The sequence below is a fragment of the Chelonoidis abingdonii genome, chromosome 1 (assembly GCF_003597395.2).
Source record: "Chelonoidis abingdonii isolate Lonesome George chromosome 1, CheloAbing_2.0, whole genome shotgun sequence".
In the NCBI taxonomy this organism is placed as follows: Eukaryota; Metazoa; Chordata; order Testudines; family Testudinidae; genus Chelonoidis; species Chelonoidis abingdonii.
The window spans coordinates 153,432,348-153,454,922 of NC_133769.1; the positions used below are offsets into that span (position 1 = coordinate 153,432,348).

The following is a 22,575-nucleotide window of genomic DNA, read 5'->3' on the forward strand; positions in this document are numbered from 1 at the left end:
CGGGTCTCCCGCTGCTGCCCATTGTGAGGACATACTTGATGCGGGCGCATGCCTCATCGGCTGCCTTCGTGGCCCATGCCCCTATACAGGACATTTGTAAGGCCACCACGTGGTCTTTTGTTTACACGTTCACCTCACAGTATGCAATAGACTCCCAAACCAGAGATGATGCCAGGTTCAGCAGTGCGGTACACCATCCTGGGAACTTGTGAAGCCCTACCCACCTCCAACAGATATAGCTTGCAATCACCTACTTTGGAATGCACATGAGCAATCACTCGAAGAAGAAAAAACCGTTACCTTTTCTGTTATTGGTGTTCTTCGAGGTGTGTTGCTCATGTCTGTTCCACACCCTGCCTTCCTGCCCCTCTCTTGGAGTTGTCTGGCAAGAAGAAACTGAGGGTGGGAAGAGCGCGCAGCTCCCCTTATACCCCCCTCCCCGGTACTGCTAGGGGAAAAACTTCTGGCACTGGTGCGTGTGGCAAGCACGCGCACCTACTGTGGAATAGACATGAGCAATACATCTCAAACGCCAGTTACGGAAAAAGTAGCTGTCTTTTCCTAACCCAATAATTAGTTCATTAGTTCACCGATGACATTATGTATGAGAATACATCATTTTGATATATCTTCTTCAGTTTCATAACACTGAGTTCGGGTAGGAAGACTGGTTAATAGCAACCAGAAACACTGTTTCAGTTTAACAGAAGTAGTGCTTCAGACAGTTGTGTGATCTTTTTAATTGTCACAGTGTGTTGTTTATAGCCCATATCCGAGGGTTATGTTAATGTTGTATTTAACAACCAGCTTCTTTCGTATATAACTCGCTCACAGAAATCCATTCCGGGGGGAATCTTGGTGTTCACAACTGCAAGCCAGGAGTCAGTTACAGTGTGGACCAGGCCTCACAGGCTGTGACAGTGATGCAGGGAACTAGAGAGCCAATGAAACGCAGAGCCTGTCTGTTTAAGGAGTCTCAGTGCAAAAAGAAAACCAATAAAAACAAAAAACAAAACCTCCTTCATGTTCATTAGGGCCACATTTGGATCCAGGACCTCACACTGTGTTAGGTGCTGTATAAATACATATTGAACACATGGTCCCTGCACTGAATCAGTTAATTTCTCTGTGCATAAGTTTGCCTGTCCATAAAATGACGACGACACTTATTTACTTAACAAGGGGATTAATTACTATTTTGTGAAACATTCTGGAAAAGTGCTAGATAAATGTTGGTGATGGTCTTTTCCTTTTAGGGATTACCTGTGTCAAATGGCTGTGTATTCTGGACACAGTCTAAGGCGTGTGTGTGTGTGTCTCTCTCTCTCTCTCTCCAGGTAATTCTGAATTGCTCAGCTCTACAGAGTTTATTGCACTTGCTGAGCAGCCCTAAGGAGTCTATCAAAAAGGAGGCATGTTGGACAATCTCCAACATTACAGCTGGAAACAGAGCACAGATCCAGGTAACGTACCCAGCTATGTTCCTTTAGTGATCTTTGTCCTTCAGTCTAGGAGGAATGCCCATCAGATGGCATTGCAATTATAGTCTATATATGTATTTGTGGAAGGCTTTAACAATGCTGCTATCTCTGCTATGGAATTTGTTAGCTTAAAACATTTTAAAGTTTTTTTTTTTTTCAAATTCAAACACTTGAGACAGGAGGAAAAGTTATGCCAGAAGAAAGCAAAATGCTGTTAAATGCAAGAAAACAACATTGCTACAAAAAATCTGGGGGAAAGCCCGATCAGCAAACAAACAACACAAAACCCACCAATCCCCTGTGATCTCATCCCCTCAACACCCAGTGCGGTTAGATACTCCCAACAGCCAAATTTTGGTTAAACACACAAACACTTCTTTACTTCACCACCTAATCTGGAAATCCACTCTGTCAAATACTTGCTTAATTCTTGTCTACATTCCCTCAAAATTCATTCCAACGACCATTGTACCTTGTTTTAGCCTATCCAGCTCAACTAAAATCCAAAAACAGTTTTTACCAAGATATTGAAAAGCACTGATTCTCAAGCTGAGGACTTCTCCTCCCTGACATGCCCAGTACTCCGGGTTTTAAGTCATGCGACACTTGTAGGTGACCAGTGTCAGTGAGTGATCCGCACGCAGACTGTTCACACAGTTTGAGTGAAACCCATCTCAGCAATTGCTGCAAAATTTGCAAGTCATTCAAGTCTTGGACCAAAAGAGAGAGAGACATTCGGCTTTTCCGTAACTCATGTTCTTTGAGATGTGTTGCTCATGTCTATTCCACATCCCGCGCTCCTTCCTTCTGTTGGAGTTGTCTGGCAAGAACGAACTGAGAGTGGTGGGGGGAGCATGCAGCGCCCCTTATACTGCGCCATGGAGGCGCCACTCTAGGGGTCGCTAGGGGCGCTCCCCTACAGATAATGCTAGGGGGAAAACTTCTGACACCGGTGCATGTGGCGAGCATGCACACCTATTGTGGAATAGACATGAGCAACACATCTCGAAGAACACCAGTTACGGAAAAGGTAACTATCTTTTACCATGCTGTCTTCAGTGCTACAGTGTAAGAACAAATTTCATTTAAAGGCCATGTCTCCACTACAGAGACTGTGGTGCCAAAGCCATAGCTATGCTGATATAGAGACACACCCCCATCCCCACCCCCTAGTGTAATTGCAGCATATACCAATAGAGGATAAGTCCTGCTGGCACAATAATACCACCTTCTCAAACAACATCAGCTATGGTGAACAGATGCACTCTTCTGTCAGCATAGTTATGTTTATGCTGGTGATTTTGGTGGCTTTGAGCCTGGGGTTAAGGTTGTCCCTCAGGAAGAACTCTCCAGAATTGTCTGCCTCCAATCTGCCCTTGTAACAGACTGCAAATCTCACTTTGTGGCAGAGCTTTCACGGGATTTAAAAAATATTTTAAACCAAACGTCTCAAGTTTCCTCATTGGCTTTGAGGTTTTTATCTCAAAACTGCCTGAGACAGATGGCAATTTCCTGCAGTATCCTGAATAAACTTTGTTGACTTAAATTACTCTTTATTCAATTAGGTTAATACCTCTGGGGTCTGTTGTATAAAAAATACAATTGTTTGTGTTATTGTAGGATTGTATGCAACTTTTCTAGGGACATGACTAATGTAAATGTTAGGAACCTCAGAGGACTGTTTGGGACAATATGTGTGAAGTGGGTTTCCTAGGAGGCCTTTTGAAGCTATCCCTGAGGAGAAGAACCCATTATATACTGATTATTTGCTCCTGGAAACTCCAGATCAGAGATCTCTGAACTGTATAAAGGTAGACTAAACTTTTCATGGGTATGTTAGTTCTGAGCTGAGTCTGTTCTGGACTCTCCATCCTTAGATGTTTTTAAGGCCTGGCTTGACAAAGCCCTGTCTGAGATGATTTAGTTGGTGTTGGTCCTGCTTTGAGCAGGGGGTTGGACTAGATGACCTCCTGAGGTCTCTTCCAACCCTAATATTCTATGATTCTATGGACATGTTGACCACAAAGGGGTTGCTTTTTGTGTTCGAAAGACTCACCTTGAAGAGCACATGTTGGAAGCAATTGGGGTGATCTCTGGTAGGTTTATTAGTATGCGTATAGGTTTTTATTATTTTAATGTTTTCTCTGTAATGGTTTTTACCTTAAGAATAAAATAGGCTTGCATAGAAAGTGCTGGGTGGTAATTTATAACTGTTGGCAATTACACTGTGTACCATCTCTGAGGGGAGAAACAAACAGGCCTGTTTAGGCAGAATATCTTTTGCTGGGAATAACAAAGAGAAGGCAGAGACTACTCTAATCAGAAGGGAGAGAGATGTGGGTCTCAACCCATGAGAGGTGGCAGCCAGGGACCCTGAGAATGGATGCCCTTGCTGAACCACTAGGGGGAAATTCAGGTGTAGTTGCCCTCAAAAGAAAGTAGGAGTGGGGGTGGAAACACCTTTCTTTCTGAGGTCAGTTTGAAGGACAGCACTTTCAGCTTCTCTCGCATCAGAAATGGCAGACAACAGCTGATGGTGAAACCAGATCGTAGGCTGTACGTGGATGAGGTCCATGCTGAAACAGCTGAGCAGGCTGCATGGAAGCTCCCTCCTCTGAGACCAGACCAGAAGCCTGCTATGGCTTCCGTAGTCAGATCAGCTGAAGGAGTATTCCCACCAAACCTACAGAGGAGAATAAGATCACTCAGACTAAACATGGATGCAGTAGTTTGAATCCTCAGAGTGTTGCCTGCAGCAGTCAATAAGGAGCCCATTGTGAACATCAGCAAAAAAACCCCTACATAAACTCTGTTTTAAACTAGATTTCCCAAGCAACATTTTCAGGACTGGTGCTTTGCCTGACTCCAGTTTGCTGTACATTCAAAATTACCAAAGGCACATCTTAGGGGCCTGTGGCTCTGCCTGAAGAAACTGGAATTGCAAGCTAAAATCTGATATCTTTCTCAGTTTTTTGTTAGTAAGCTCTTTGAGGAGAGCATAGAGACAAAGCAGACACTGAGGCTTTGGACAAGGGAATAAGTCTGTCTCCCCTTCCAGTGAGAGGGAATCTTCAGATTGTCTTATCTCAGCAGGTGTTTGAAGCCTCTGCTCCTCCAGGTTCTTGCATAGAGATTACATAGTAGGAGGATGCCATTGCTGCCTTTCCTGGTAATAGGAAGAGCAAGAGTCTGATTCTCTGGGAAACCATCCAACCTCAAAAACTTCTTTTGTTTGGGGTTTCCCAAATCTTAGCAGATTTCCTCTCCCCTTCCCCCCATGAGGGGCACTTCAGGGTGGGCCCTCACCTGAAAGCAAACCACTTCAGGTACTTGAGATAACTAGCAAAGACTGTTCAATAGAACTAGCTCATTGTCCGAGGGACAAGCTTACCTTTTCCCCAAAGTAAGTTAAAGTAAACCAACACATCAACAAAACCATTCATACCATCGCCGGATGGACTATTGCACTCTCCATCTCCTAGACATTGAAACAACAGAACCAGTTCCCTGCAGAGACAGATATTTTGGACAATGCACAGGAATCCAATATTACAGCAATAAGAATATGAAAATACACCTCCTGGCGATCTACTGAACATCTAATCAGGGAGAGTCACCATAGGTAACTTAGCTTCTGTTACAAGAAGCATTTTCCAAAATGTCCAGAAAGGAGGTACTCAACTTCTACATAGATATTTACAAATTGCCATTTTGTCCCTCCCTTCAAGTGAAGTGGATACTTATCTACCCTTGTTTGGGCAACCTTCTCATGTTATGCTGTGTCCAGCAGCCATTGTGAAAAAACTTCAGAGATATGGCTTTGAGTGAATAAGTGGAAGGGCCAATTACAGCCCAGGTTAGGCATGTACTCCAGGTTGAGTATAATCTGTCTCATGATATGGACCATCAACTTCACGTCTCCATTTCCAGCAGATGATGCTTCAGAATAGCGGTGTGTATATCGCTGTTAAGAAAGTCAGAAACCTTCAGCACTGTCTTATTTATGTCCTTGGCAAAAGCTCACAATCGATTTACCCAGGGTTCTATATCAAGAAGGAAAGACAAGTTCAGCTGGCTCAGCAAGACACAAGGGAATGCACTCTACATCACCTAGCCTTTAGGTGCCTCCCAGACCAGGCTGGAAACCTATTAATATTTGCATTCAGGTCCAGCTGGAAAACCAGAAGAGGTGTGGATATGAGATGTGAGGAAGACATGCAAAAGCAGAGGCTGTGATCCCCTATCTTTAACTGGAACCTCCTCTCAAACTCTCAACATGTAACGAAAAAACATAGTGCAACAGGGACATATCCTAAACCAATATCCAGTGTTGTCCAACCCATTATCAGGGAAGCTGAGAATAAGGAACCACAGTCACTTACTTTAAGAAGATGATAAACAGCTTCCTAGCATCTCTGAGGAAATTCACAAATAACATCTATGTATCACTTGAGTTTAGATGATGTTACGGGGAATCCATATCAGGACAAAGGATATTCTAGTGTTTTTACATGATGGTTTGAGCATGGGAAAGACAAGTTAGTGACTGCAGTCATACTGCATTATAAGAAACCCGTGAGAATCTCTCGTAACTGTCACATAACAGAATTTTGAGGTTCGTCACACATATTGGTCCTCTGGCAATATGCAGATTCTTGATCTACATATCCTAATATCCACTTTTCAGCTTCACATTTGGCAGATCTCTTCCTCTTCTCACTGAAAGCATCATGCCCAGTTGACATAGAATCACAGAATGTCAGGGTTGGAAGGGACCTGAGGAGGTCATCTAGTCCAGCCCCCTGCTCAGATCAGGAGCAATCCCCAACTAAATCATCCCAGTCAGGCCTTTGTCAAGCGTGACCGTAAAAACTCCTAAGGAAGGAGATTCCACCACCTCTCTAGGCAACCCATTGCAGTGCTTCACCACCCTCCTAGTGAAAACGTTTTTCCTAATATCCAACTTAAACCTCCCCCACTGCAACTTGAGAGCATTGCTCCTTGTTCTGTCATCTAGCACTGAGAACAGTCTAGATCCATCCTCTTTGGAACCCCCTTTCAGGTAACTGAAAGCAGCTATCAAATCCCCCCTCATTGTTCTCGTCTGCAGACTAAATAATCCCAGTTCCCTCAGCCTCCTCTCATAAGTCATGTGCTCCAGCCCCCTAATCATTTTTGTTGCTCTCTGCTGGACTCTTTCCAATTTTTCCACATCGTTCTTGTAGTGTGGGGCCCAAAACTGGACACAGTACTCCAGATGAGGTCTCACCAATGCTGAATAGAGGGGAATGAGGCTGTCGTTCTGGAGAGATCTTCCTGAAGGACAGCCATAGGCCATGCTCCAAGCAAAGATCTGTTCTGTCTGTGGTTGTCATGGAGACAGGAAATAGCCCTTTGTGAAGGCTGTCCTAAAATCAAAATTCAGAGTTAAGACGGAATTGTCCCTTTTCCAGCTTGATTTAAACAGCCCTCACAACTTGTGGTGAGTTAAAATTATTCCCTTCTTGGGATTTGGTTTTATTCACAAAAGGAACTCAGTGAAACACAAAATCCATTACAAACCTCCTCCTCGTCACCCCCTAAGTTTACTTGCTCAAATGCTTCCTTCCACAGGGCTGCTCAGCCTACATGATGGGACCAACCTTGAGCTACTCGAGCCTCACTTTGTCTAGATGTGATAATGAGCTAACTGCACCATTAACAAAACTCACATAACTCGTTCCCAGCAAGAATACCTGCTTATAGAGATGGGGGTTTCAGGCAAACACTGCTGACCTGATTTTTAAAGAAAAGATTGTAAAAATGTTCTTAGTCATTTTCTTGGTCTTAATGGGATTTGACTCTTGGGCAAACTTTGCAAAAAAATTCGTCCTTGGGCAAAAAACAGGCCTAGAAATTTTTAGGCTAAAAAGAGAATTTTTCACAAAGTCAAGTAACTGAATGCACCTTTGTTGTGCTGGCGAACTTTATTACCAGTGTACCAGGTTAAACGGCACAAGGCTTTAGAAACATTTAGGCACCCCTTTAATTAAAGTTCTGCTAGCACTCTAGAAGTAATCCCTCTCTTAATCCGAACCATAATATTTTAGCAATCTTCTCTGCTGTTGCACACTGAGTAGAAAATTAAATGTTTCAGTAAACCCAACATCCAGCAGCTTTACCTCAACCATATTAATTAACAAACAAAAACTACATTTAGTGACAGTTAAGATGACATCAGAACACATCCCATCCATCCAAATTCTTTAAAGCATGGAAATACGAAGTTAAGAGGAAAGACTCCTGCATTCGTGTCCACTTTCATGTTGCCTTCAACACTGTCAGTAACGCACTCCAAAGGCTTTCACTTCCCAGCTTGAAAAGATACCAGAAATCAATACCTATACGAACTTCGTCAAACTAACACTCCATCAAAAAACCTTAGCATTGACTTCATCAGTGTTAAGGTAAATAACTTCCAAAATGCATGAAATGTGAGAGACATATGCACCTATATGTATAATTGATATGACAGCATATGAGGTCACAGTTAAGTCTTATGTTGGAGATGGGAAGTGAATGCCTTTTGGAGTGTTCTGATGTGTTATCAACAATATTGTAGGCAATATGAAGATGCAAAGGAATGCAGGAATTTTTCCTCTTTTTATTTCCATGCTTTTAAAGTTTTCAGTGGATGGGGTGTGTCCAGATGCAACCTAATCTGTCATTAAGCATAGTTTGTGTTTGTTAATTTCTTAATTTTTATGCAGCTTTAGGTATACCTCAGTGGATAGCTCCCCAGAGTCAGGGAGAAGGGGAGCTGCACCTGCCTGGGAATCAGAAGGAGAAACTGCGCTGCTGAAGCCAATCCTGACTGTCGACCCTTCTGAGGGGTATGAGAGGCTATAACATGCCTCGATTAAATGTTTCTATAAACTTTTATTCCCATTTAAAAATTACAGAAAGTAAGTATACTAAGAGCAACCCTACATATATATCAGTGGTGACATAACCTGTCAGTCTGTCATCATGCACATCCTGAAACACACCATAGCTTCTCATTGGACTTCTGGAAACTGGATTCGGCTAGGTGCGGCTGCAGCAGCAAAGTACCTGCATTCCACCAGCAGGTCTATGTACCTTCCTCGAGGTACTCCATCCCTGCCACCATGAAAGCATACCTGTCAACCCTCCGTATGTGACACGTGTAAATGTGTCAAATGCTATCTTGTTTGACCTTGGGAATTGAACCAAGGACCACCAGAATTTAAAAGCACAATTTTTTAAGTTGTGCTAAAGAACAAGGCTATCAATCCAAGAGGAATAACATACTCATTTTCTGAATTGGGCATGGAAGGGCCCACAGCGGGAGCAACACAACATACAATTTGACTCGTGGGTTACACAAGTAAAATGTGCAACAAATGACTGAAATGTGAAATTTGGGGATTCTTGCACCATAGTTTACAGATAATCAATATAAAAAGATTCCAGGAATGTCACTCTGTGTCACACTGACGACTGTTATGCCTATAGAGTCAGTGTGAAGGATGGAAACAGCTACAAGAATGTTTGAGGGCTCTTTCTGTTCAGAATATCACCAGGTTGATTCATCACTGGGTTTTTTGCTCTATTACCATCCCAGTTTTAAGTTCTTTGCCATTTTAACTTCACAAATTACACTTTTGCAGTGTACAGTTACAGTAAAGCATGTTATATCTGTGCCATGCCAAGAGTCTGATTGTTAATATCAGAGATAATGCAACCAATCACTGCTCTTACTCTGTAGCTAATTTGCATGCAGCAGTTTCATTGGTTGGATGAGGGAGACTACACAGATGATGGATTACTTAACCCAATTGCCACACCTGTAATGGCCACCCACACAAATCAGCACATCTCCCATTGCAGCACCTCCCTCCCACTACATGAGTAGACAGCCAATGGAGCATTTGATATATACTTCCTTAGTGGTTTATACAACTTTTTCTAGCCAGTAGTAGAATACTGATGATCAGGAACCCTGGATTGTATTCCTGGCTTCTGGACAGGATTGTGATTTGAAATGTGGTAACTAAAACTTGTTCATTCAGTCTGAAAGGTGGTACAGTGCAGTGATCACATTTGTCGTGTACAGTCTTGGGTTCTGTTCCTGGCCACCTGTAGTGATCTTGCATATGTTTTTTAGTAATTTACTTTTTAAAATGGATTGGGGTTCATAGGCTTAGTGAATAAGGTGTCAAGACCAGGATGTGGGCAGTCTGACCTAGTAGTTGGAGCAGGAGTCAGGCTGGATCCTATATCAGGAGGTCAAAGTCTGAGACAGGCCAGAGGGCAAACTAAGATCAGGAGGCAGGCAAAGTCAGATTACTGGGAGATCAGCAGCAATCAGTAGGAGCAGGTATTGCAAGGGAAGCAGTCTGAAGCAGGGAGAACCTTGTTGTGCAAACAACTTTGTTTCTCTTCTGGGTTTATATTAGGGCTGTTGATTAATCGCAGTTAACTCACATGATTAACTCAAAAAAATTTAATTGCAGTTAATCACAGTTTTAATCACACTGATAAAAAAATAGAATACCAATTGAAATATACTAAATACTTGGGATGTTTTTCTACATTTTCAAATATATTGACTTCAATTACAACACAAAATGCAGAGTAGACAGTGCACACTTTGTTTTTTATTACATATATTTGCACTGTAAAAATGGCAAACAAAAAAATGGTATTCTTCAGTTCAGCTTGTACAAGTACTGTAGTGCAATCTCTTTATCGTGAAAGTGGAGCTTGCAAATGTAGATTTTTTTTTTTGTTGTTGCATAACTGCACTCAAAAACAAAACAACGTAAAATTTTAGAGCCTACAAGTCCACTCAGTCCTAATTCTTGTTCAGCCAGTTGCTCAGACAAACAAGTTTGTTTACGTTTATGGGAGATATTGCTGCCTGCTTCTTATTTACAATGTCACCTGAAAGAGAGAATAGGCATTCGCATGGCACTTTTGTTGCCAGCATTGCCAGATATTTACGTGCCAGATATGCTAAACATTCATATGTCCCTTAATGCCTTGGCCACGGTTCCGGAGGACATGCTTCCATGCTGATGATGCGCGTTAAAAAAAATAATGCATTAATTAAATTTGTACCTGAACTCCTTGGGGGAGAATTATGTCTCCTATTCTGTTTTACCTGCATTCTGCCATATAATTCATGTTCTAGCAGTCTTGGATGATGACCCAGCACATGTTCATTTTAAGAACACTTTCAGTGCAGATTTCACAAAACACAAAGAAGGTACCAATGTGAGATGCCTAAAGGTAGGTTATGTCACTCGACCCAAGGTTTAAGAATCTGAAGTACCTTCCAAAATCTGAGAGGGATGAGTGTAGAGCATGCTTTCAGAAGTCTTAAAAAAGCAGCACTCTGATGTGGAAACTACAGAACCCAAACCACCAAAAAAGAAAATCAACTTTCTCCTGGTGTCATCTGACTCGGATGAAGAAAATGAACATGTCAGTCCACATGGCTTTGGATGGTTATCGAGCAGAATCTGTGATCAGCATGGACGTATGTCCTCTGGAATAGTGATTGAAGCATGAAGGGACATATGAATCTTTGTTGCATCTGGCACATAAATATCTTGCAGTGCCGGCTACAACAATGCCATGCAAACCCCTGTTCTCACTTTCAAGTGATATTGTAAATAAGTGGGCAGCATTATCTCCTGAAAATGTAAACAAAGTTATTTGTTTAAGTGGTTGACTGAGCAAGAAGTTGGACTGAGTGGACTTGTGGGCTCTAAAGTTTTACATAGTTTTATTTTTGAATGCAGTTATTTTTTGGTACAAAATTCTACATTTGTAAGTTCAACTTCCATGATAAAGAGATTGCATTACACTACTTGTATGAGGTGAATTGAAAAATACTATTTTGGTTTTTACAGTGCAAATATTTGTAATAAAAAATAAATATAAAGTGAGCACTCTACACTTTGTATTCTGTGTTGTAATTGAAATCAATATATTTTAAAATGTTGAAAATATCCAGAACTATTTAAATAAATGGTATTTTTTATTGTTTAACAATGTGATTATTTTTTTTAATCGCTTGACAGCCCTAGTTTATATAGAAGTTGTGAACCAATGAGGACCTCCAGTACTCTGCCAATTGGATTCAGGGACTGGGGTCATCTATTCTGACAACAGTTAGCAGGTCACTGGGTGACAGGTTGAAGCTTATTAGCACCAAAGAGTCCTGTCAACCAGGATTTAAGACCTGCAGTTCCTGACATCACCCCCTCCCCATGGGCACTCTCATGGCGATGTGAGACCAGGCTTTTTGGGGTGCTTCCTATGGGATGTTTGTACAAGCACTGGACTTGTACATTTTCTGCAGGTTCCTGGTTATGCTCCTCAGGACCATACACCTCCAAGTCAACAAGGTACAAGAGCCTGCCACATTTATGTTGAGAGTCCAGGATTTTGTGAGCCACACATTCCTCATGGCCCTGTACCATTACCATGGAAAAGGGGCCGGGTCCCGTGAGGGAAAGAGTCAGGTTACCAGGAGATCAGAGCATGAGACAGGCCAGAGAGCAAACCAGAGTCAGGTGTAAGAAAGAAGGCAGGGTCAGGTTACCAGGACGTCAGCAGCAAATAGTAGGAGCAAGTATCACAGAGGTAGCAGTCTGAAATAGGGAGACCACTTTGTGTTCCTGTGCTGGGTTTATATAGAAGCTGTGAACCAATAAGGACCCCAACATTTTGCCAATTGGATTCCAGGGCTGGGGTCGTCTGTCAGCGGTTATCTCCTATTCTGATGAAAATTTGCAGGTCACTGGGTGGCATGTTGGAGTTTGCTGCCAAAAAGGGTTGACCAGGGTTCAGTTTCTTACGTAAGGGTAATAAAGTGTCTGTACAGATAAATAGCACTTAGAAGAGCTGAGATATGAACTCCTGTTATCCTCTTTCCCAACGCAAGGAAAGCTAAGCTTCTGTTTTGTTCAGTCTCTCCCTCTGTTTCTCAATAGTGGCAGAGGATTTGCACCATGGCAGATATGTCGTCATATATGATGGGTTTGGCTTTGTGCACATTTTCCATTTTTTCTAAGAGTTTATTAAATGCTCTATAGATGCATGTTCTTCATGTGCTGGTTTCAACCATATCAATTATATATAGGTGGCAACAGTGTGGAGAAAGATTAAATGAGACAATCCATTGAAAAATTGCCAGAAAGGGTGATTTTTGAACTCTTATTATTCTGCCAATTCATTTTTATCAAATCTCAATGAAAAATTCAAATCATACTCTATTTACATTTTGATTTTAATTTTTGCTGTATCAATGACCTTACAAAATCAAGGCTTAAAACTTGTTAAACTTACATCTGTAATGGAACTTTAACTTTGAATCATATAAGAGAGACTAGGTGGATGAGGTAATATCTTTTATTATAATATAATATCTTTTATATTCCCTCACCCACCTTTTGTCTATTATACCCTGGGATCGAAACAGCTACAGTACGGCATTTGAATCATATAGGAAAACACCACCAATGTGGTTGACTTTACATATCCTCTCTACATACATGCACATCATACAGCATTTGAAAGCTGCTTATGTCTACGTTGAGATGAGGTATGGCGTAGAGCTGTTACCATACAAACAGAAATAAACAGGGACATCGTGAACATATTAAAATGACTGCTTTGAAATGTATTTGTATTTATTTCTGTAAGTTTAATGTCTGTGTATTATTTCAAGACCTAAAATTGGGTTTCTGTCATCTCAAAGCATCACAATAATATAAAGAGTAAAACAAAATCTAATAATTTTGTACAGATATGTACATAATATAGTAAACACTGGTGACATTGCTAGTCAACATCATTATAATCAACTTGTTCATCAATATGATCTTTGTCGAGAGTGTGTGGGCTACCACTGTCGTCTTTGCCTTGGCATGTATACAGCTCTGTGCAGGGAAGATAGTTTGAACTACAGACACAGTTGATTATGTAGTGACCTCTTCCTGGTACAGGAACAAATAAGGTCTTGTTGAAGCTCAGATTCCAGTGGGCCCTTCAAGAATGCCAGAAGTAGTTCATCATCCTCATTTTTCCATTAATATTATAATGGTGATCCAATATCTAGTTAACTTATGTGCGAAGACAACCAAATCTTTGTTTACTAAGATGTTCTTTTGACATGCTCTTCAGAACTGTCCTTACATGGTGGGAGTTTGTCCAATGACTTGTCCTTTTTGATGGCTAGATAGCAGTGCTACATGACCACCTCAACCAACTTCCATGCTGCAGAAATTGCAGCTTTTATGTCTCTCTCTCTCAACTGGGCAAGAGGGCAGAAGCAGTAAGCTCCCTTTGTTTTGACAATATTAAACAGATTTTTTTTCCAGTATTAAATAGGCATTACACAGAATCACATCCTGTTAATACGTGTTTTCAAAAAATTGCAGCAGTGCAGTTACACCACTGCAGCATTTTAAGTGTAGACAAGCCTAAGTCTTTAAACTTATGGTTAACAGGGAAGGGTCTTTAAGAAGAAAAGTTCCTTGAAAAGGTGGTGGTTTCTGAGTTTGGGAAAGAAGTTAACTCATAAATATAAATCATATTAAAATGGCATTTTATATTAGTAAGTAGTTACAACAGGGTTATTTGATTCTATATTTCTACACGTAACACTTGTGACAAAATGGCCAATGTTAGTATGGTGGGTCTCATGCTTTTATTGGCAGGGGGGCAAGGACACCATCCCTTGCCCCTGCTCTTGGGGAGCGAGGGCCAAGCTAGTGGCCCGGGAAGGTGGTAGGGGAAGGAAGTGGGGAAGGGGTCTGGGTTTGCTCCTCACTCTGAGCCCCAGCCCCTCTCAATCCCTGCAAGTTTCTTACCCTCTTCCCCCTTGGGTAGGATTACCCTCGGTCCTTAATGCTGGGAGAGGGAGTCTCCCTGTCCTCCCTCCCTTCCTCTCTGATCTTTCAATTCTTAGCAACACACTTCTAAACTCCAGTACTCTCTCCTTCCTTGCACCACCTTGTCTGCCTGAAGCAGGGGGTTTTATTAGGTTCCCGACAGGGCCTTCATTAGCTACAGGTGCTCCAATTAACCTGTAGTAAGCTTCCTTAAGTCTACAGGGAACCAGGCCTTAATTGCCCTAGGTCTTATATATCTCCCCTTGACCACTCTCCCACAGGCCGAGTCCTTGGGGAGCAGGGTCCTCCCTTAGTCGTGCAGGCGAGCCATGCTCGCCTTGCTTCCGAAGGAGGGGAACCTCCACAACCTTCAGAACTGGCATCCCATCTCGCTCCTCAGCATTGACTATAAGGTCGTAGCAAAGGCCATCTCGCTGCGGCTGGGAGTCAGTGATGGTGGATGTGGTCCACCCCAACCAGACCTACACGGTTCCGGGCCGTATCATCTTTGACAATCTGTATTTGGTCTGGGATCTCTTGGAGTTCGGGTGTGGGGATGGTCTGTCGTTCACCCTCCTGTCCCTGAATTAGGAGAAGGAGTTAGACACGGTGGAACATGGGTGTCTCCTGGGCATGGTGCGAGTGTTCGATTTCAGGCCCCAGTTTGTAGGTTTTCTCCAGGTGCTGTATGCCTCCGTGGAGTGTCTGGTCAGGCTCAACTGGACCCTGACCGAGCCAGTCAGTTTTGGGCACAAGGTGAATCGTGTGTCCGCTGTCAGGCCAGCTGTATGCTCTGGTGATCGAGCCTTTCCTCTGTCTCCTCCATCGGAGGTTGACGGGGTTCGTACTCCATGAGCCAGAGTTGCGGCTAGTCCTGTTGGTATATGCCAATGACGTGCTCATGGTCCAAGACCCAGGCGACCTGGGTCTAGTGGAGACCTGCCAGGCCATCTACCCAGCAGCCTCCTCCGCCCGAGTCAACTGGGTCAAGACCTTTGGCCTGGTGGTCGGGGACAGGTGGTAGGTGAGCTGCCGAGGTGGATGAGACAACTCTGGTGCCTCTTCCTGCAGAGGAGGGCACTGTTGCTCAACCAGCTGTTCCTGTCCATACTCTGGCACTGGCTCAACAGCCTGGTCCCAGCTTCAGGTTTCCTGGCTGATATCCAGAAGCTGGTTCTGGAGTTCTTTTGTCCAGGACTGCACTGGGTCTCTGTGTCTTCCGCCTCCTGGCCCTGCAGAGACTTCGCTATGGTGCAGGTAGTCCGGCTTGGAGCATGTTGGTGCACATCTTCCTCCACCGCCTCCGAGGGCTCTGATATGATCGGCAGCTCCTTCATCTCCATGGGAAGGGTCTTCCGTGAGACCTCTCTGGGTTGCCAGTCTAATACCAGAACCTCCTCCGGGCCTGGAAGCTGGTTTTGGTGATCAGGTCCGTGGCAGTTACTGAGAGGGCGGATCTCCTCGCAGAGCCTCTACTACATAATCCCCAACTTCGTGTGCAGGTGTCAGAATCTCCCCCGGTGCACCAGAGGTTTGTCCTGGCAGAAGTCACCAAAGTCGGAGACCTCTTGGACTACGACCAGGGAGACTGGGTGGATCCCCTGACACTCGCTCAGCGCACGGGGCTCTCCTCCTGAAATACGCCCTGTGGAGTACAAAGGATGGTGAGGGCAGCCTTACTGCCCACTCCTTGGGTTTACCTCAGCCGAGTCCTGCGGGAGGCTTCTCCCTGCCCACCCTACACTCCACGGCCTCTGGACCTTTTCATCAGGCCCCTGGCCCATGAGACCCCCAGCCCCAACCATCCCACCTGTTCACGGCGAGCCAGCTGCACGATTTGCAGCCAGTTCGCTTCCGCACCGTGCCGAGGAAACATCTGTACGTGCTCATGATACACATCCCTCATTTCCTCTCCCTCGTGTCCCACCCCGATATGAAGTGGCGGGATCTATTGCTACTTGTTGAGGGTGAGGAACCCCAGTGGGCCACCCTATATTCTACCCTAGTCCCGAGGCCCACGGGGATATTAGTTGGTGGCTCCTCCATGGAGCCGTGAGCACAGGCGTGTACTTGGCATGGCTCACCCCCATCCCTGATGCCTGCCCCTTTTGCAGAGTTCCTCTGGATGGCGTCTGCCGGTCCCTTGGCACCTTCGAGGAGCAGTGAGCGCTGTCTGGGGTTCTCTGTTCGGTGTCCCCTTCAGGTACCTTTTTTTGACCCTTCACACCTGCCCCGTTACATTTTTGTCCCCACCCCCCATTCCCCTCCAGGGTAATTATTTCAGTTCCTAGAACTTGTGGATCCTCCCCTAAGGCTTGGGAAGGGTGCTTCAACCATGAGCGGTCTTGCACCCATCTACTTCCTGGAACCCAGTAGGACTGCTCTCCCACTGCTCCCTGGCACTGCTATATTAGGCTGTTCACTTAGCAGTTATATCAGGGAACTATCATATAAAATACTTGCATTTAAACACAGAATATTTACAAATAACTTAAAACCTTGTTCTATTTTAAATATTTTGGAGAATACAGAGAAGTTTTCACTTTTAAATGGAATCATGAGTTAAGTAATAGCTTCTATTAAACATTTCTCAACTATAATTTTTCTCCTTAAAGTCTTCATTCTTTTAATGATTAAGTGTTTAAAAGAAGTCAATTTTAATAAGAATTTCTAGGAATATTTGTTAGTGAGATGTGTTTTTAAACAAAACTAAGGTTTTTCTCTTTGCAGAGAGGAGGGAAGGGGATGGAGAGTTTAGAAAGAAATAGAGGCCTTTAGCTTATGTTTTATGGCTTTGATGATACACCTGGCACACCATATCTTTTTGGGGTACCTTAAATAAAAATAAAAAAATCTTTGGCTTATTTTCATATGCAGATCTCGTTCTAAAACACAAATAGTTTAGGATGTTTTCAACCAAGAAAAAAAATATGTCCTGGTTTTTAAGACCTTTTTTTTTTTTTAACAGTAGATTGCTCCTATATGTATGCCTTATTATTTGTAGTAATTACCTTTATAGTTTGCAGTTAGACTCCTATCAAATATTCTGTGCAAGGTACAAATTACAGTTATTTAAATGTATGATTTTTTAATATAATAATATATATGTTAGAAGCAAAACTGAAGCTGTAAAGTTGCATTCCAATGTCTGTGTAAATGGAATTGGAGGTCACAAATACAGATTTTTTTTTTTCTAGAGAGTTTTCATCTTTGATACTTTCAAAGCCTTAGGGATATGCTTGCTACTCAAGATATGTCTGGGTAGGTCTACACTTCAAACCTGTTGTAATTCTCAGCTCAAGGAGACATACTCGCACAAGCTCTGATTGGTCTAGTACACTAAAAATAAAATGTAGCCATAGAGATGCCCTGAGTACAATCCTGTGGTCTCCAACAGGATTGAAGTGTAGACATACCCTCAATGACAGAAAACAAAGGATTCCTAAAATTTCTTTCTTTAGTTTATACCCTTTTACATCGCAGAAGCAACGAAATAAAAACGTGGGCATATGAGATGGCATAGTTTAAGCATAATTTCAATGAACATAATTGAAAATATCATAAAATTCAGTAAAGGCAAATTTATAATGTTAGTAACCGTTTTTGCATCAGTATTGATGCAAAACGTTTTGAAGAATGTTGCTATTCACTTCACAAAAAGAGCAATGGTATTATGGGCAGAGAGATCTTACAGTGAAATCTGCAGCACCACTGTATGGTTCTCCATCCCCATTCTCTCCTTCACAAATGCAGGGATTGGTAGAAGGGTGTTATGGAATGTGGTGCCCTAGTAACCCTTACATTCTTTTTCTATTTCTACATGGTTAAATTTAATCCTTCCTCCATCCCAGCGGATGATTTTACTGCTTTCTGCTATCCACTATGAAGGCTGTCTGATGTGAGGAGGATGGAGAATGAAAAATATCAGTCTTTCTTTGTGAATTTTCTTTCTAGAATCTTTTGTCAGGCTCCCTTGTATGACTGCATTCTGTCCAGAGTTTTTCTGATTTTTGCTCCTGTGTTAAGTAATTTTGAAAGGGAAGTGTGTGTTCCTAGAGAAAATATTTAAATTTCTTGTCAAGGCCATACTGGAAATGGTTTCACTTGAATAGGACTTTATAACATGTATGTAGTTAGTATTTCCCTTCGTTGAAAGCTATCATTCTAGAGAGTTCTTCCTGAGGGACACTCCTAAGCCCATGCTCAGAGCCAAAGATCTGATCTGCCTCCAGCTGTTGTAGAGATGGGGAACATCCCCACTGGGAAAACTGACATGAAGGATTCCAGACAGAAAAGTCAGAGCTAAGGCTGAGTTTTTCCATCACTCAGCACTGGATTTTGGGTGTGCTTGTTTTAAAAAAAAAAAAATAATAAAATAAAAAAGAAAAAGTTGAGTAGAATTCCAGGTTTAGTTCATAGGGTTAGGTGGAAATAGTCTCTGAATATGTGTATGGAATGAAGCAAGGGCTCCTGCCTCAATGATTTGTCATGCTGTGTTGGATTCCTAGAAAATTCCATGCAAAACCTGTGATGCCCTAATAATCCTTAAGTTCTTTTTCTATTTCTGCATGGTTAAACTTAATCCTTCCTCCGTCCCAATGGATGATTTTGTTCTATTTCTATTTGTAGTTAACACACTTAACTTATGTCATTTCCTTTTGCAGACCGTCATAGATGCTCACATTTTCCCAGCCCTCATAAATATTTTGCAAACAGCTGAATTTCGGACAAGGAAAGAAGCTGCTTGGGCAATAACAAATGCAACATCTGGAGGCTCTGCTGAACAGATCAAGTAAGTAGCAGTGAAAATTGCTCTGAAAGTGTAAATGGATGTAATGTTTATGTGAAAGGTACCATACAAAGAACCCTGGAGCTGGAAAGCCTCTTTCTTGAGAACAGACAGTTGAAGTGCCCAATTTCCCTATGCTGTCTCTTTCCAATGTATCTCACTCCTCTGGAGTGGTCAGAGACCACTTCTAGAGGTGAATTCAGTTATGAATTGTCCATTCAATCCTTGGCCTTGGCTGAGAGTGCCCACGAGAGAACCAGTTGTGAGGCTGGTGCTTGTAACAGAAATATCTCTCCTTTCACCTTCACCTTCCAGCTCATTTCACAGAGGCCATCACAATCCGAATGTAACAACTTCCAATAAAGAACTGGAGAAGAATGGTTCAAAGGCCCATTTCCAACCCCTGAGCCAGCCAATCCCTGGTACATTGCTCTTCTTGGTTTATGTACATGAACAAACCCTGCTTGAATGCAGTCTCGCAGTTTCTGCGTTTTCAGAGCTGAGCTGGTGGAGGCCCACATAGATGATACTTCACCCAAGTGAGTTAGTGTCTTACCAAGTTATTTTGGTTCTCAGTCCTCTACACTAAACACTGGACAGTACGGCCTCATAAATTACACAGGTTACCTTAATCCAAATGATTGACCATGTTTGTGTATGTTGTTTTTCAGATACTTAGTAGAACTGGGATGTATCAAACCGCTCTGTGACCTTCTTACAGTAATGGACTCAAAGATTGTGCAGGTGGCACTGAATGGGCTGGAGAACATCCTGAGGCTCGGAGAGCAGGAAGCCAAGCGCAGTGGCACTGGCATTAATCCCTACTGTGCTCTTATTGAAGAAGCATATGGTAAGAGCATAATCTCTGTAGAGGATAGGTGTTATGGCAGTAATCAGGAGCGCTGTGCTTTTGAGTACTTCATTATCATCACTCACCATAACCCCCTGAAAAAGAACTTTTCCATCAGTGTGCTCCATCTCCTGGTTTAGCTCTGCCCACATACAGTGTGGAGGAAGGTGTGACATAGCCATGGTACAATCTATAATAATGAGCAGTTTCACTCCTGCCCTCTTACCTTGGGTGCCCTTGACACTGCTTTGTTGCCGTAGCTTCCAATCTGGACTGATCACAAATAGCATTCAGCATGTAAGTCACTCCCAGCTATGTCTGTGTGTGAGCTGCAGCCAGCCACCCCACCTTGGCTCTTACCAGTCTTGGGTATAGTACAGGGACCCCAACTCACTCCCAATCTTAGACCCCCCCCCGCCCCCAAAATATATGTTCTGTACTGCCCCACCCACTCCTAGACAATACAAGAATGTTAAATCCATTACTTCAAGATAATAATATGCCAGTTCATTATGCTACCTAGTTCATCAGACACTTCAATTTAAACATATTGGATTAGATAAAACAGAAAAATAAGTTTATTAACTACAGAGAGAGAGAGATTTGAAGTGAATACAAGTAATGAGACATAAGTCAGAAATGGTTACAAGAAAAATAAAGGTAAAACAAAACTCGTGCCTAACTTAACATTGTTAAATTCAGAGCGAAGTTTTTCTCACCACATGCTCTCTCAGCAGTCTTACAGGCCAAACTTCATAGATCAGGACCCCTTCTTCTGTTTAATGGCTGCTTCCTTTTGTCCCTTCTCATGTGGTGAATTGATGGATAGAAAGAGAGAAGGGAGTCCCTTGGGGCATTTATTCCTCCTGCTTATAGTGTCAGTCCCCCTCTTGGAAAACATTTTCACCTGAGATTCAGAAGACTGTGTCTATGTGTAAGGATATTCCCTGCAAGTTTTCCCATCTGTTTGAACTTTCTTCCTGCTTGATGACTCTGTTTACTGCTTAAATGCAAATTTAGCAGAACACACATTCTCTTGTTTGAGACAGTTGTTTGCCAACCTTAGTTTGGAATATGTGTTAATAACATTGTACGGGGAAATCTTATAACTTCATATACGCTGTTGCCACATGTTTTTTCAGGACAATATTGACCAGCAAATTATGAGTTTTCAGATGGTAAAGACCCATCTTATAAAACGATTATTACAATAGTGTGTAGGGTGTGGACACGGATACATTCTGTCACAGCGGTATATGCACATTTACTTTTTACTTGTTTGTGCCAATTATGGGTACGTCTATACAGCATACTAAGTTAGGTCTCAGACTTAGATTCGAAGCTAAGCCCTCCTTCCGTCCACGCAGAAAAAAGTTTGGCTTGAGCCAGTAACCCCTCTTGACCCAGTCCAGTGGACACTGCTGGGGAGGAGGGCAGAAGGGGGAGGGGGTCAGAGCCCGAATCCCACTGTGATGTGGTTCAGAGCCTAAGCATTTTGCATTGTGGACGTAGCTCAAGTCTGGGTCGCCAGACTTGTCTCTGGAGAGTCTGCCAACACTATCCATGAATCACCTGGGGCTTTACTTCCCAACCCTTCAATTCCAAACTCACTTCCCAGGAACCGGAAGCAACTTCCTGGTTTAAAAAGAGCTGCTCAGTGTTTAACCTTCATTTCCATGTGGACTGCTCACCCGGAAATAACAAACACAGTGAGAACTCATGTGTATTTGCTGGGGCCAGCAGCAAGATGAACTCCTGCATCAAGTGCAAGGCTAGCTGGCCAGAGGAATGCAGACGGATTCTAGTTAACCTCTGACATGAGGCAAGCAAGACATTTGACTTCAGTAAGAGCGTGAGAAATAACCTTGTATATAAAATAATATTCAAACGATTGGAAGCATTGGAGATCCACTGGACGGCAGATCAATGCAGAGGGTGGATCAAGAGGCTGAGACAGACTATCAGAAAGTCAAGAATGCTGATGACAATTCTGGGAATTCCCCTGTCTTCCTGTCCCTTTTACAAGGAATTTGGCCATGTACTGGGAACTGCACTGAGCCCCAGTGGTGCATGACACTGCTGAGTGACAATGGCAACCTTGTAACCCCCATGTTACAGGGACCACCTGAGGAGAGCAAGCTGCCAGATGAAGAGCAAGAAGTCACACTGGAGCTGAGACCCGCAACTGAAGAAGGCATGGTGCTGGAGCAGCTACAGCACATTGTGTGTGTGTCCATACTCAGAGGACCTTTTCAGGGACAGCCCTGTGGAGCAGTACCCTGCAGACCTGACATCAGAACAAGCGCCGGAGCCTGGTAAGTTTCTGCTGCCATGTTTGTTTTTATTAGTATATGATAGGGAAAGATTTTCAGCTTATGAGCCTATTAAATTATTAATACAACCCAGGATTTCTGTGCATTTCATTCAGGATGGGACCCATGCCATTCCACTTAGGGTCCACCACCCACCGCCACATTGGATTCAAAATGAATGCAGCAAAAGGAGGAAAAATTACACAACCAGTTATGAAATTTTTACTAGTTACTC

General features: G+C 42.9%; 1 protein-coding gene across 12 annotated transcripts in view; it reads left to right on the forward strand.

Annotated features, from left to right (window-relative positions):
• The window catches only part of KPNA1 (karyopherin subunit alpha 1), a 484,825-nt gene that overhangs the window by 91,644 nt on the left and 370,606 nt on the right, over nucleotides 1–22,575 (forward strand). For 7 of the 12 annotated variants that reach the window (XM_075071562.1, XM_075071567.1, XM_075071572.1 and 4 more), the window contains 3 exons: nucleotides 1,338–1,463; nucleotides 19,054–19,181; nucleotides 19,850–20,028. In XM_075071562.1, the coding sequence (XP_074927663.1) occupies nucleotides 1,338–1,463; nucleotides 19,054–19,181; nucleotides 19,850–20,028 (433 nt within the window). Of the gene's footprint in view, nucleotides 1–1,337; nucleotides 1,464–8,230; nucleotides 8,354–19,053; nucleotides 19,182–19,849; nucleotides 20,029–21,646; nucleotides 21,686–22,146; nucleotides 22,344–22,575 lie in introns of those variants that run through there. The other 5 variants (XR_012656904.1, XR_012656905.1, XM_075071590.1 and 2 more) reach the window with 4 other exon arrangements.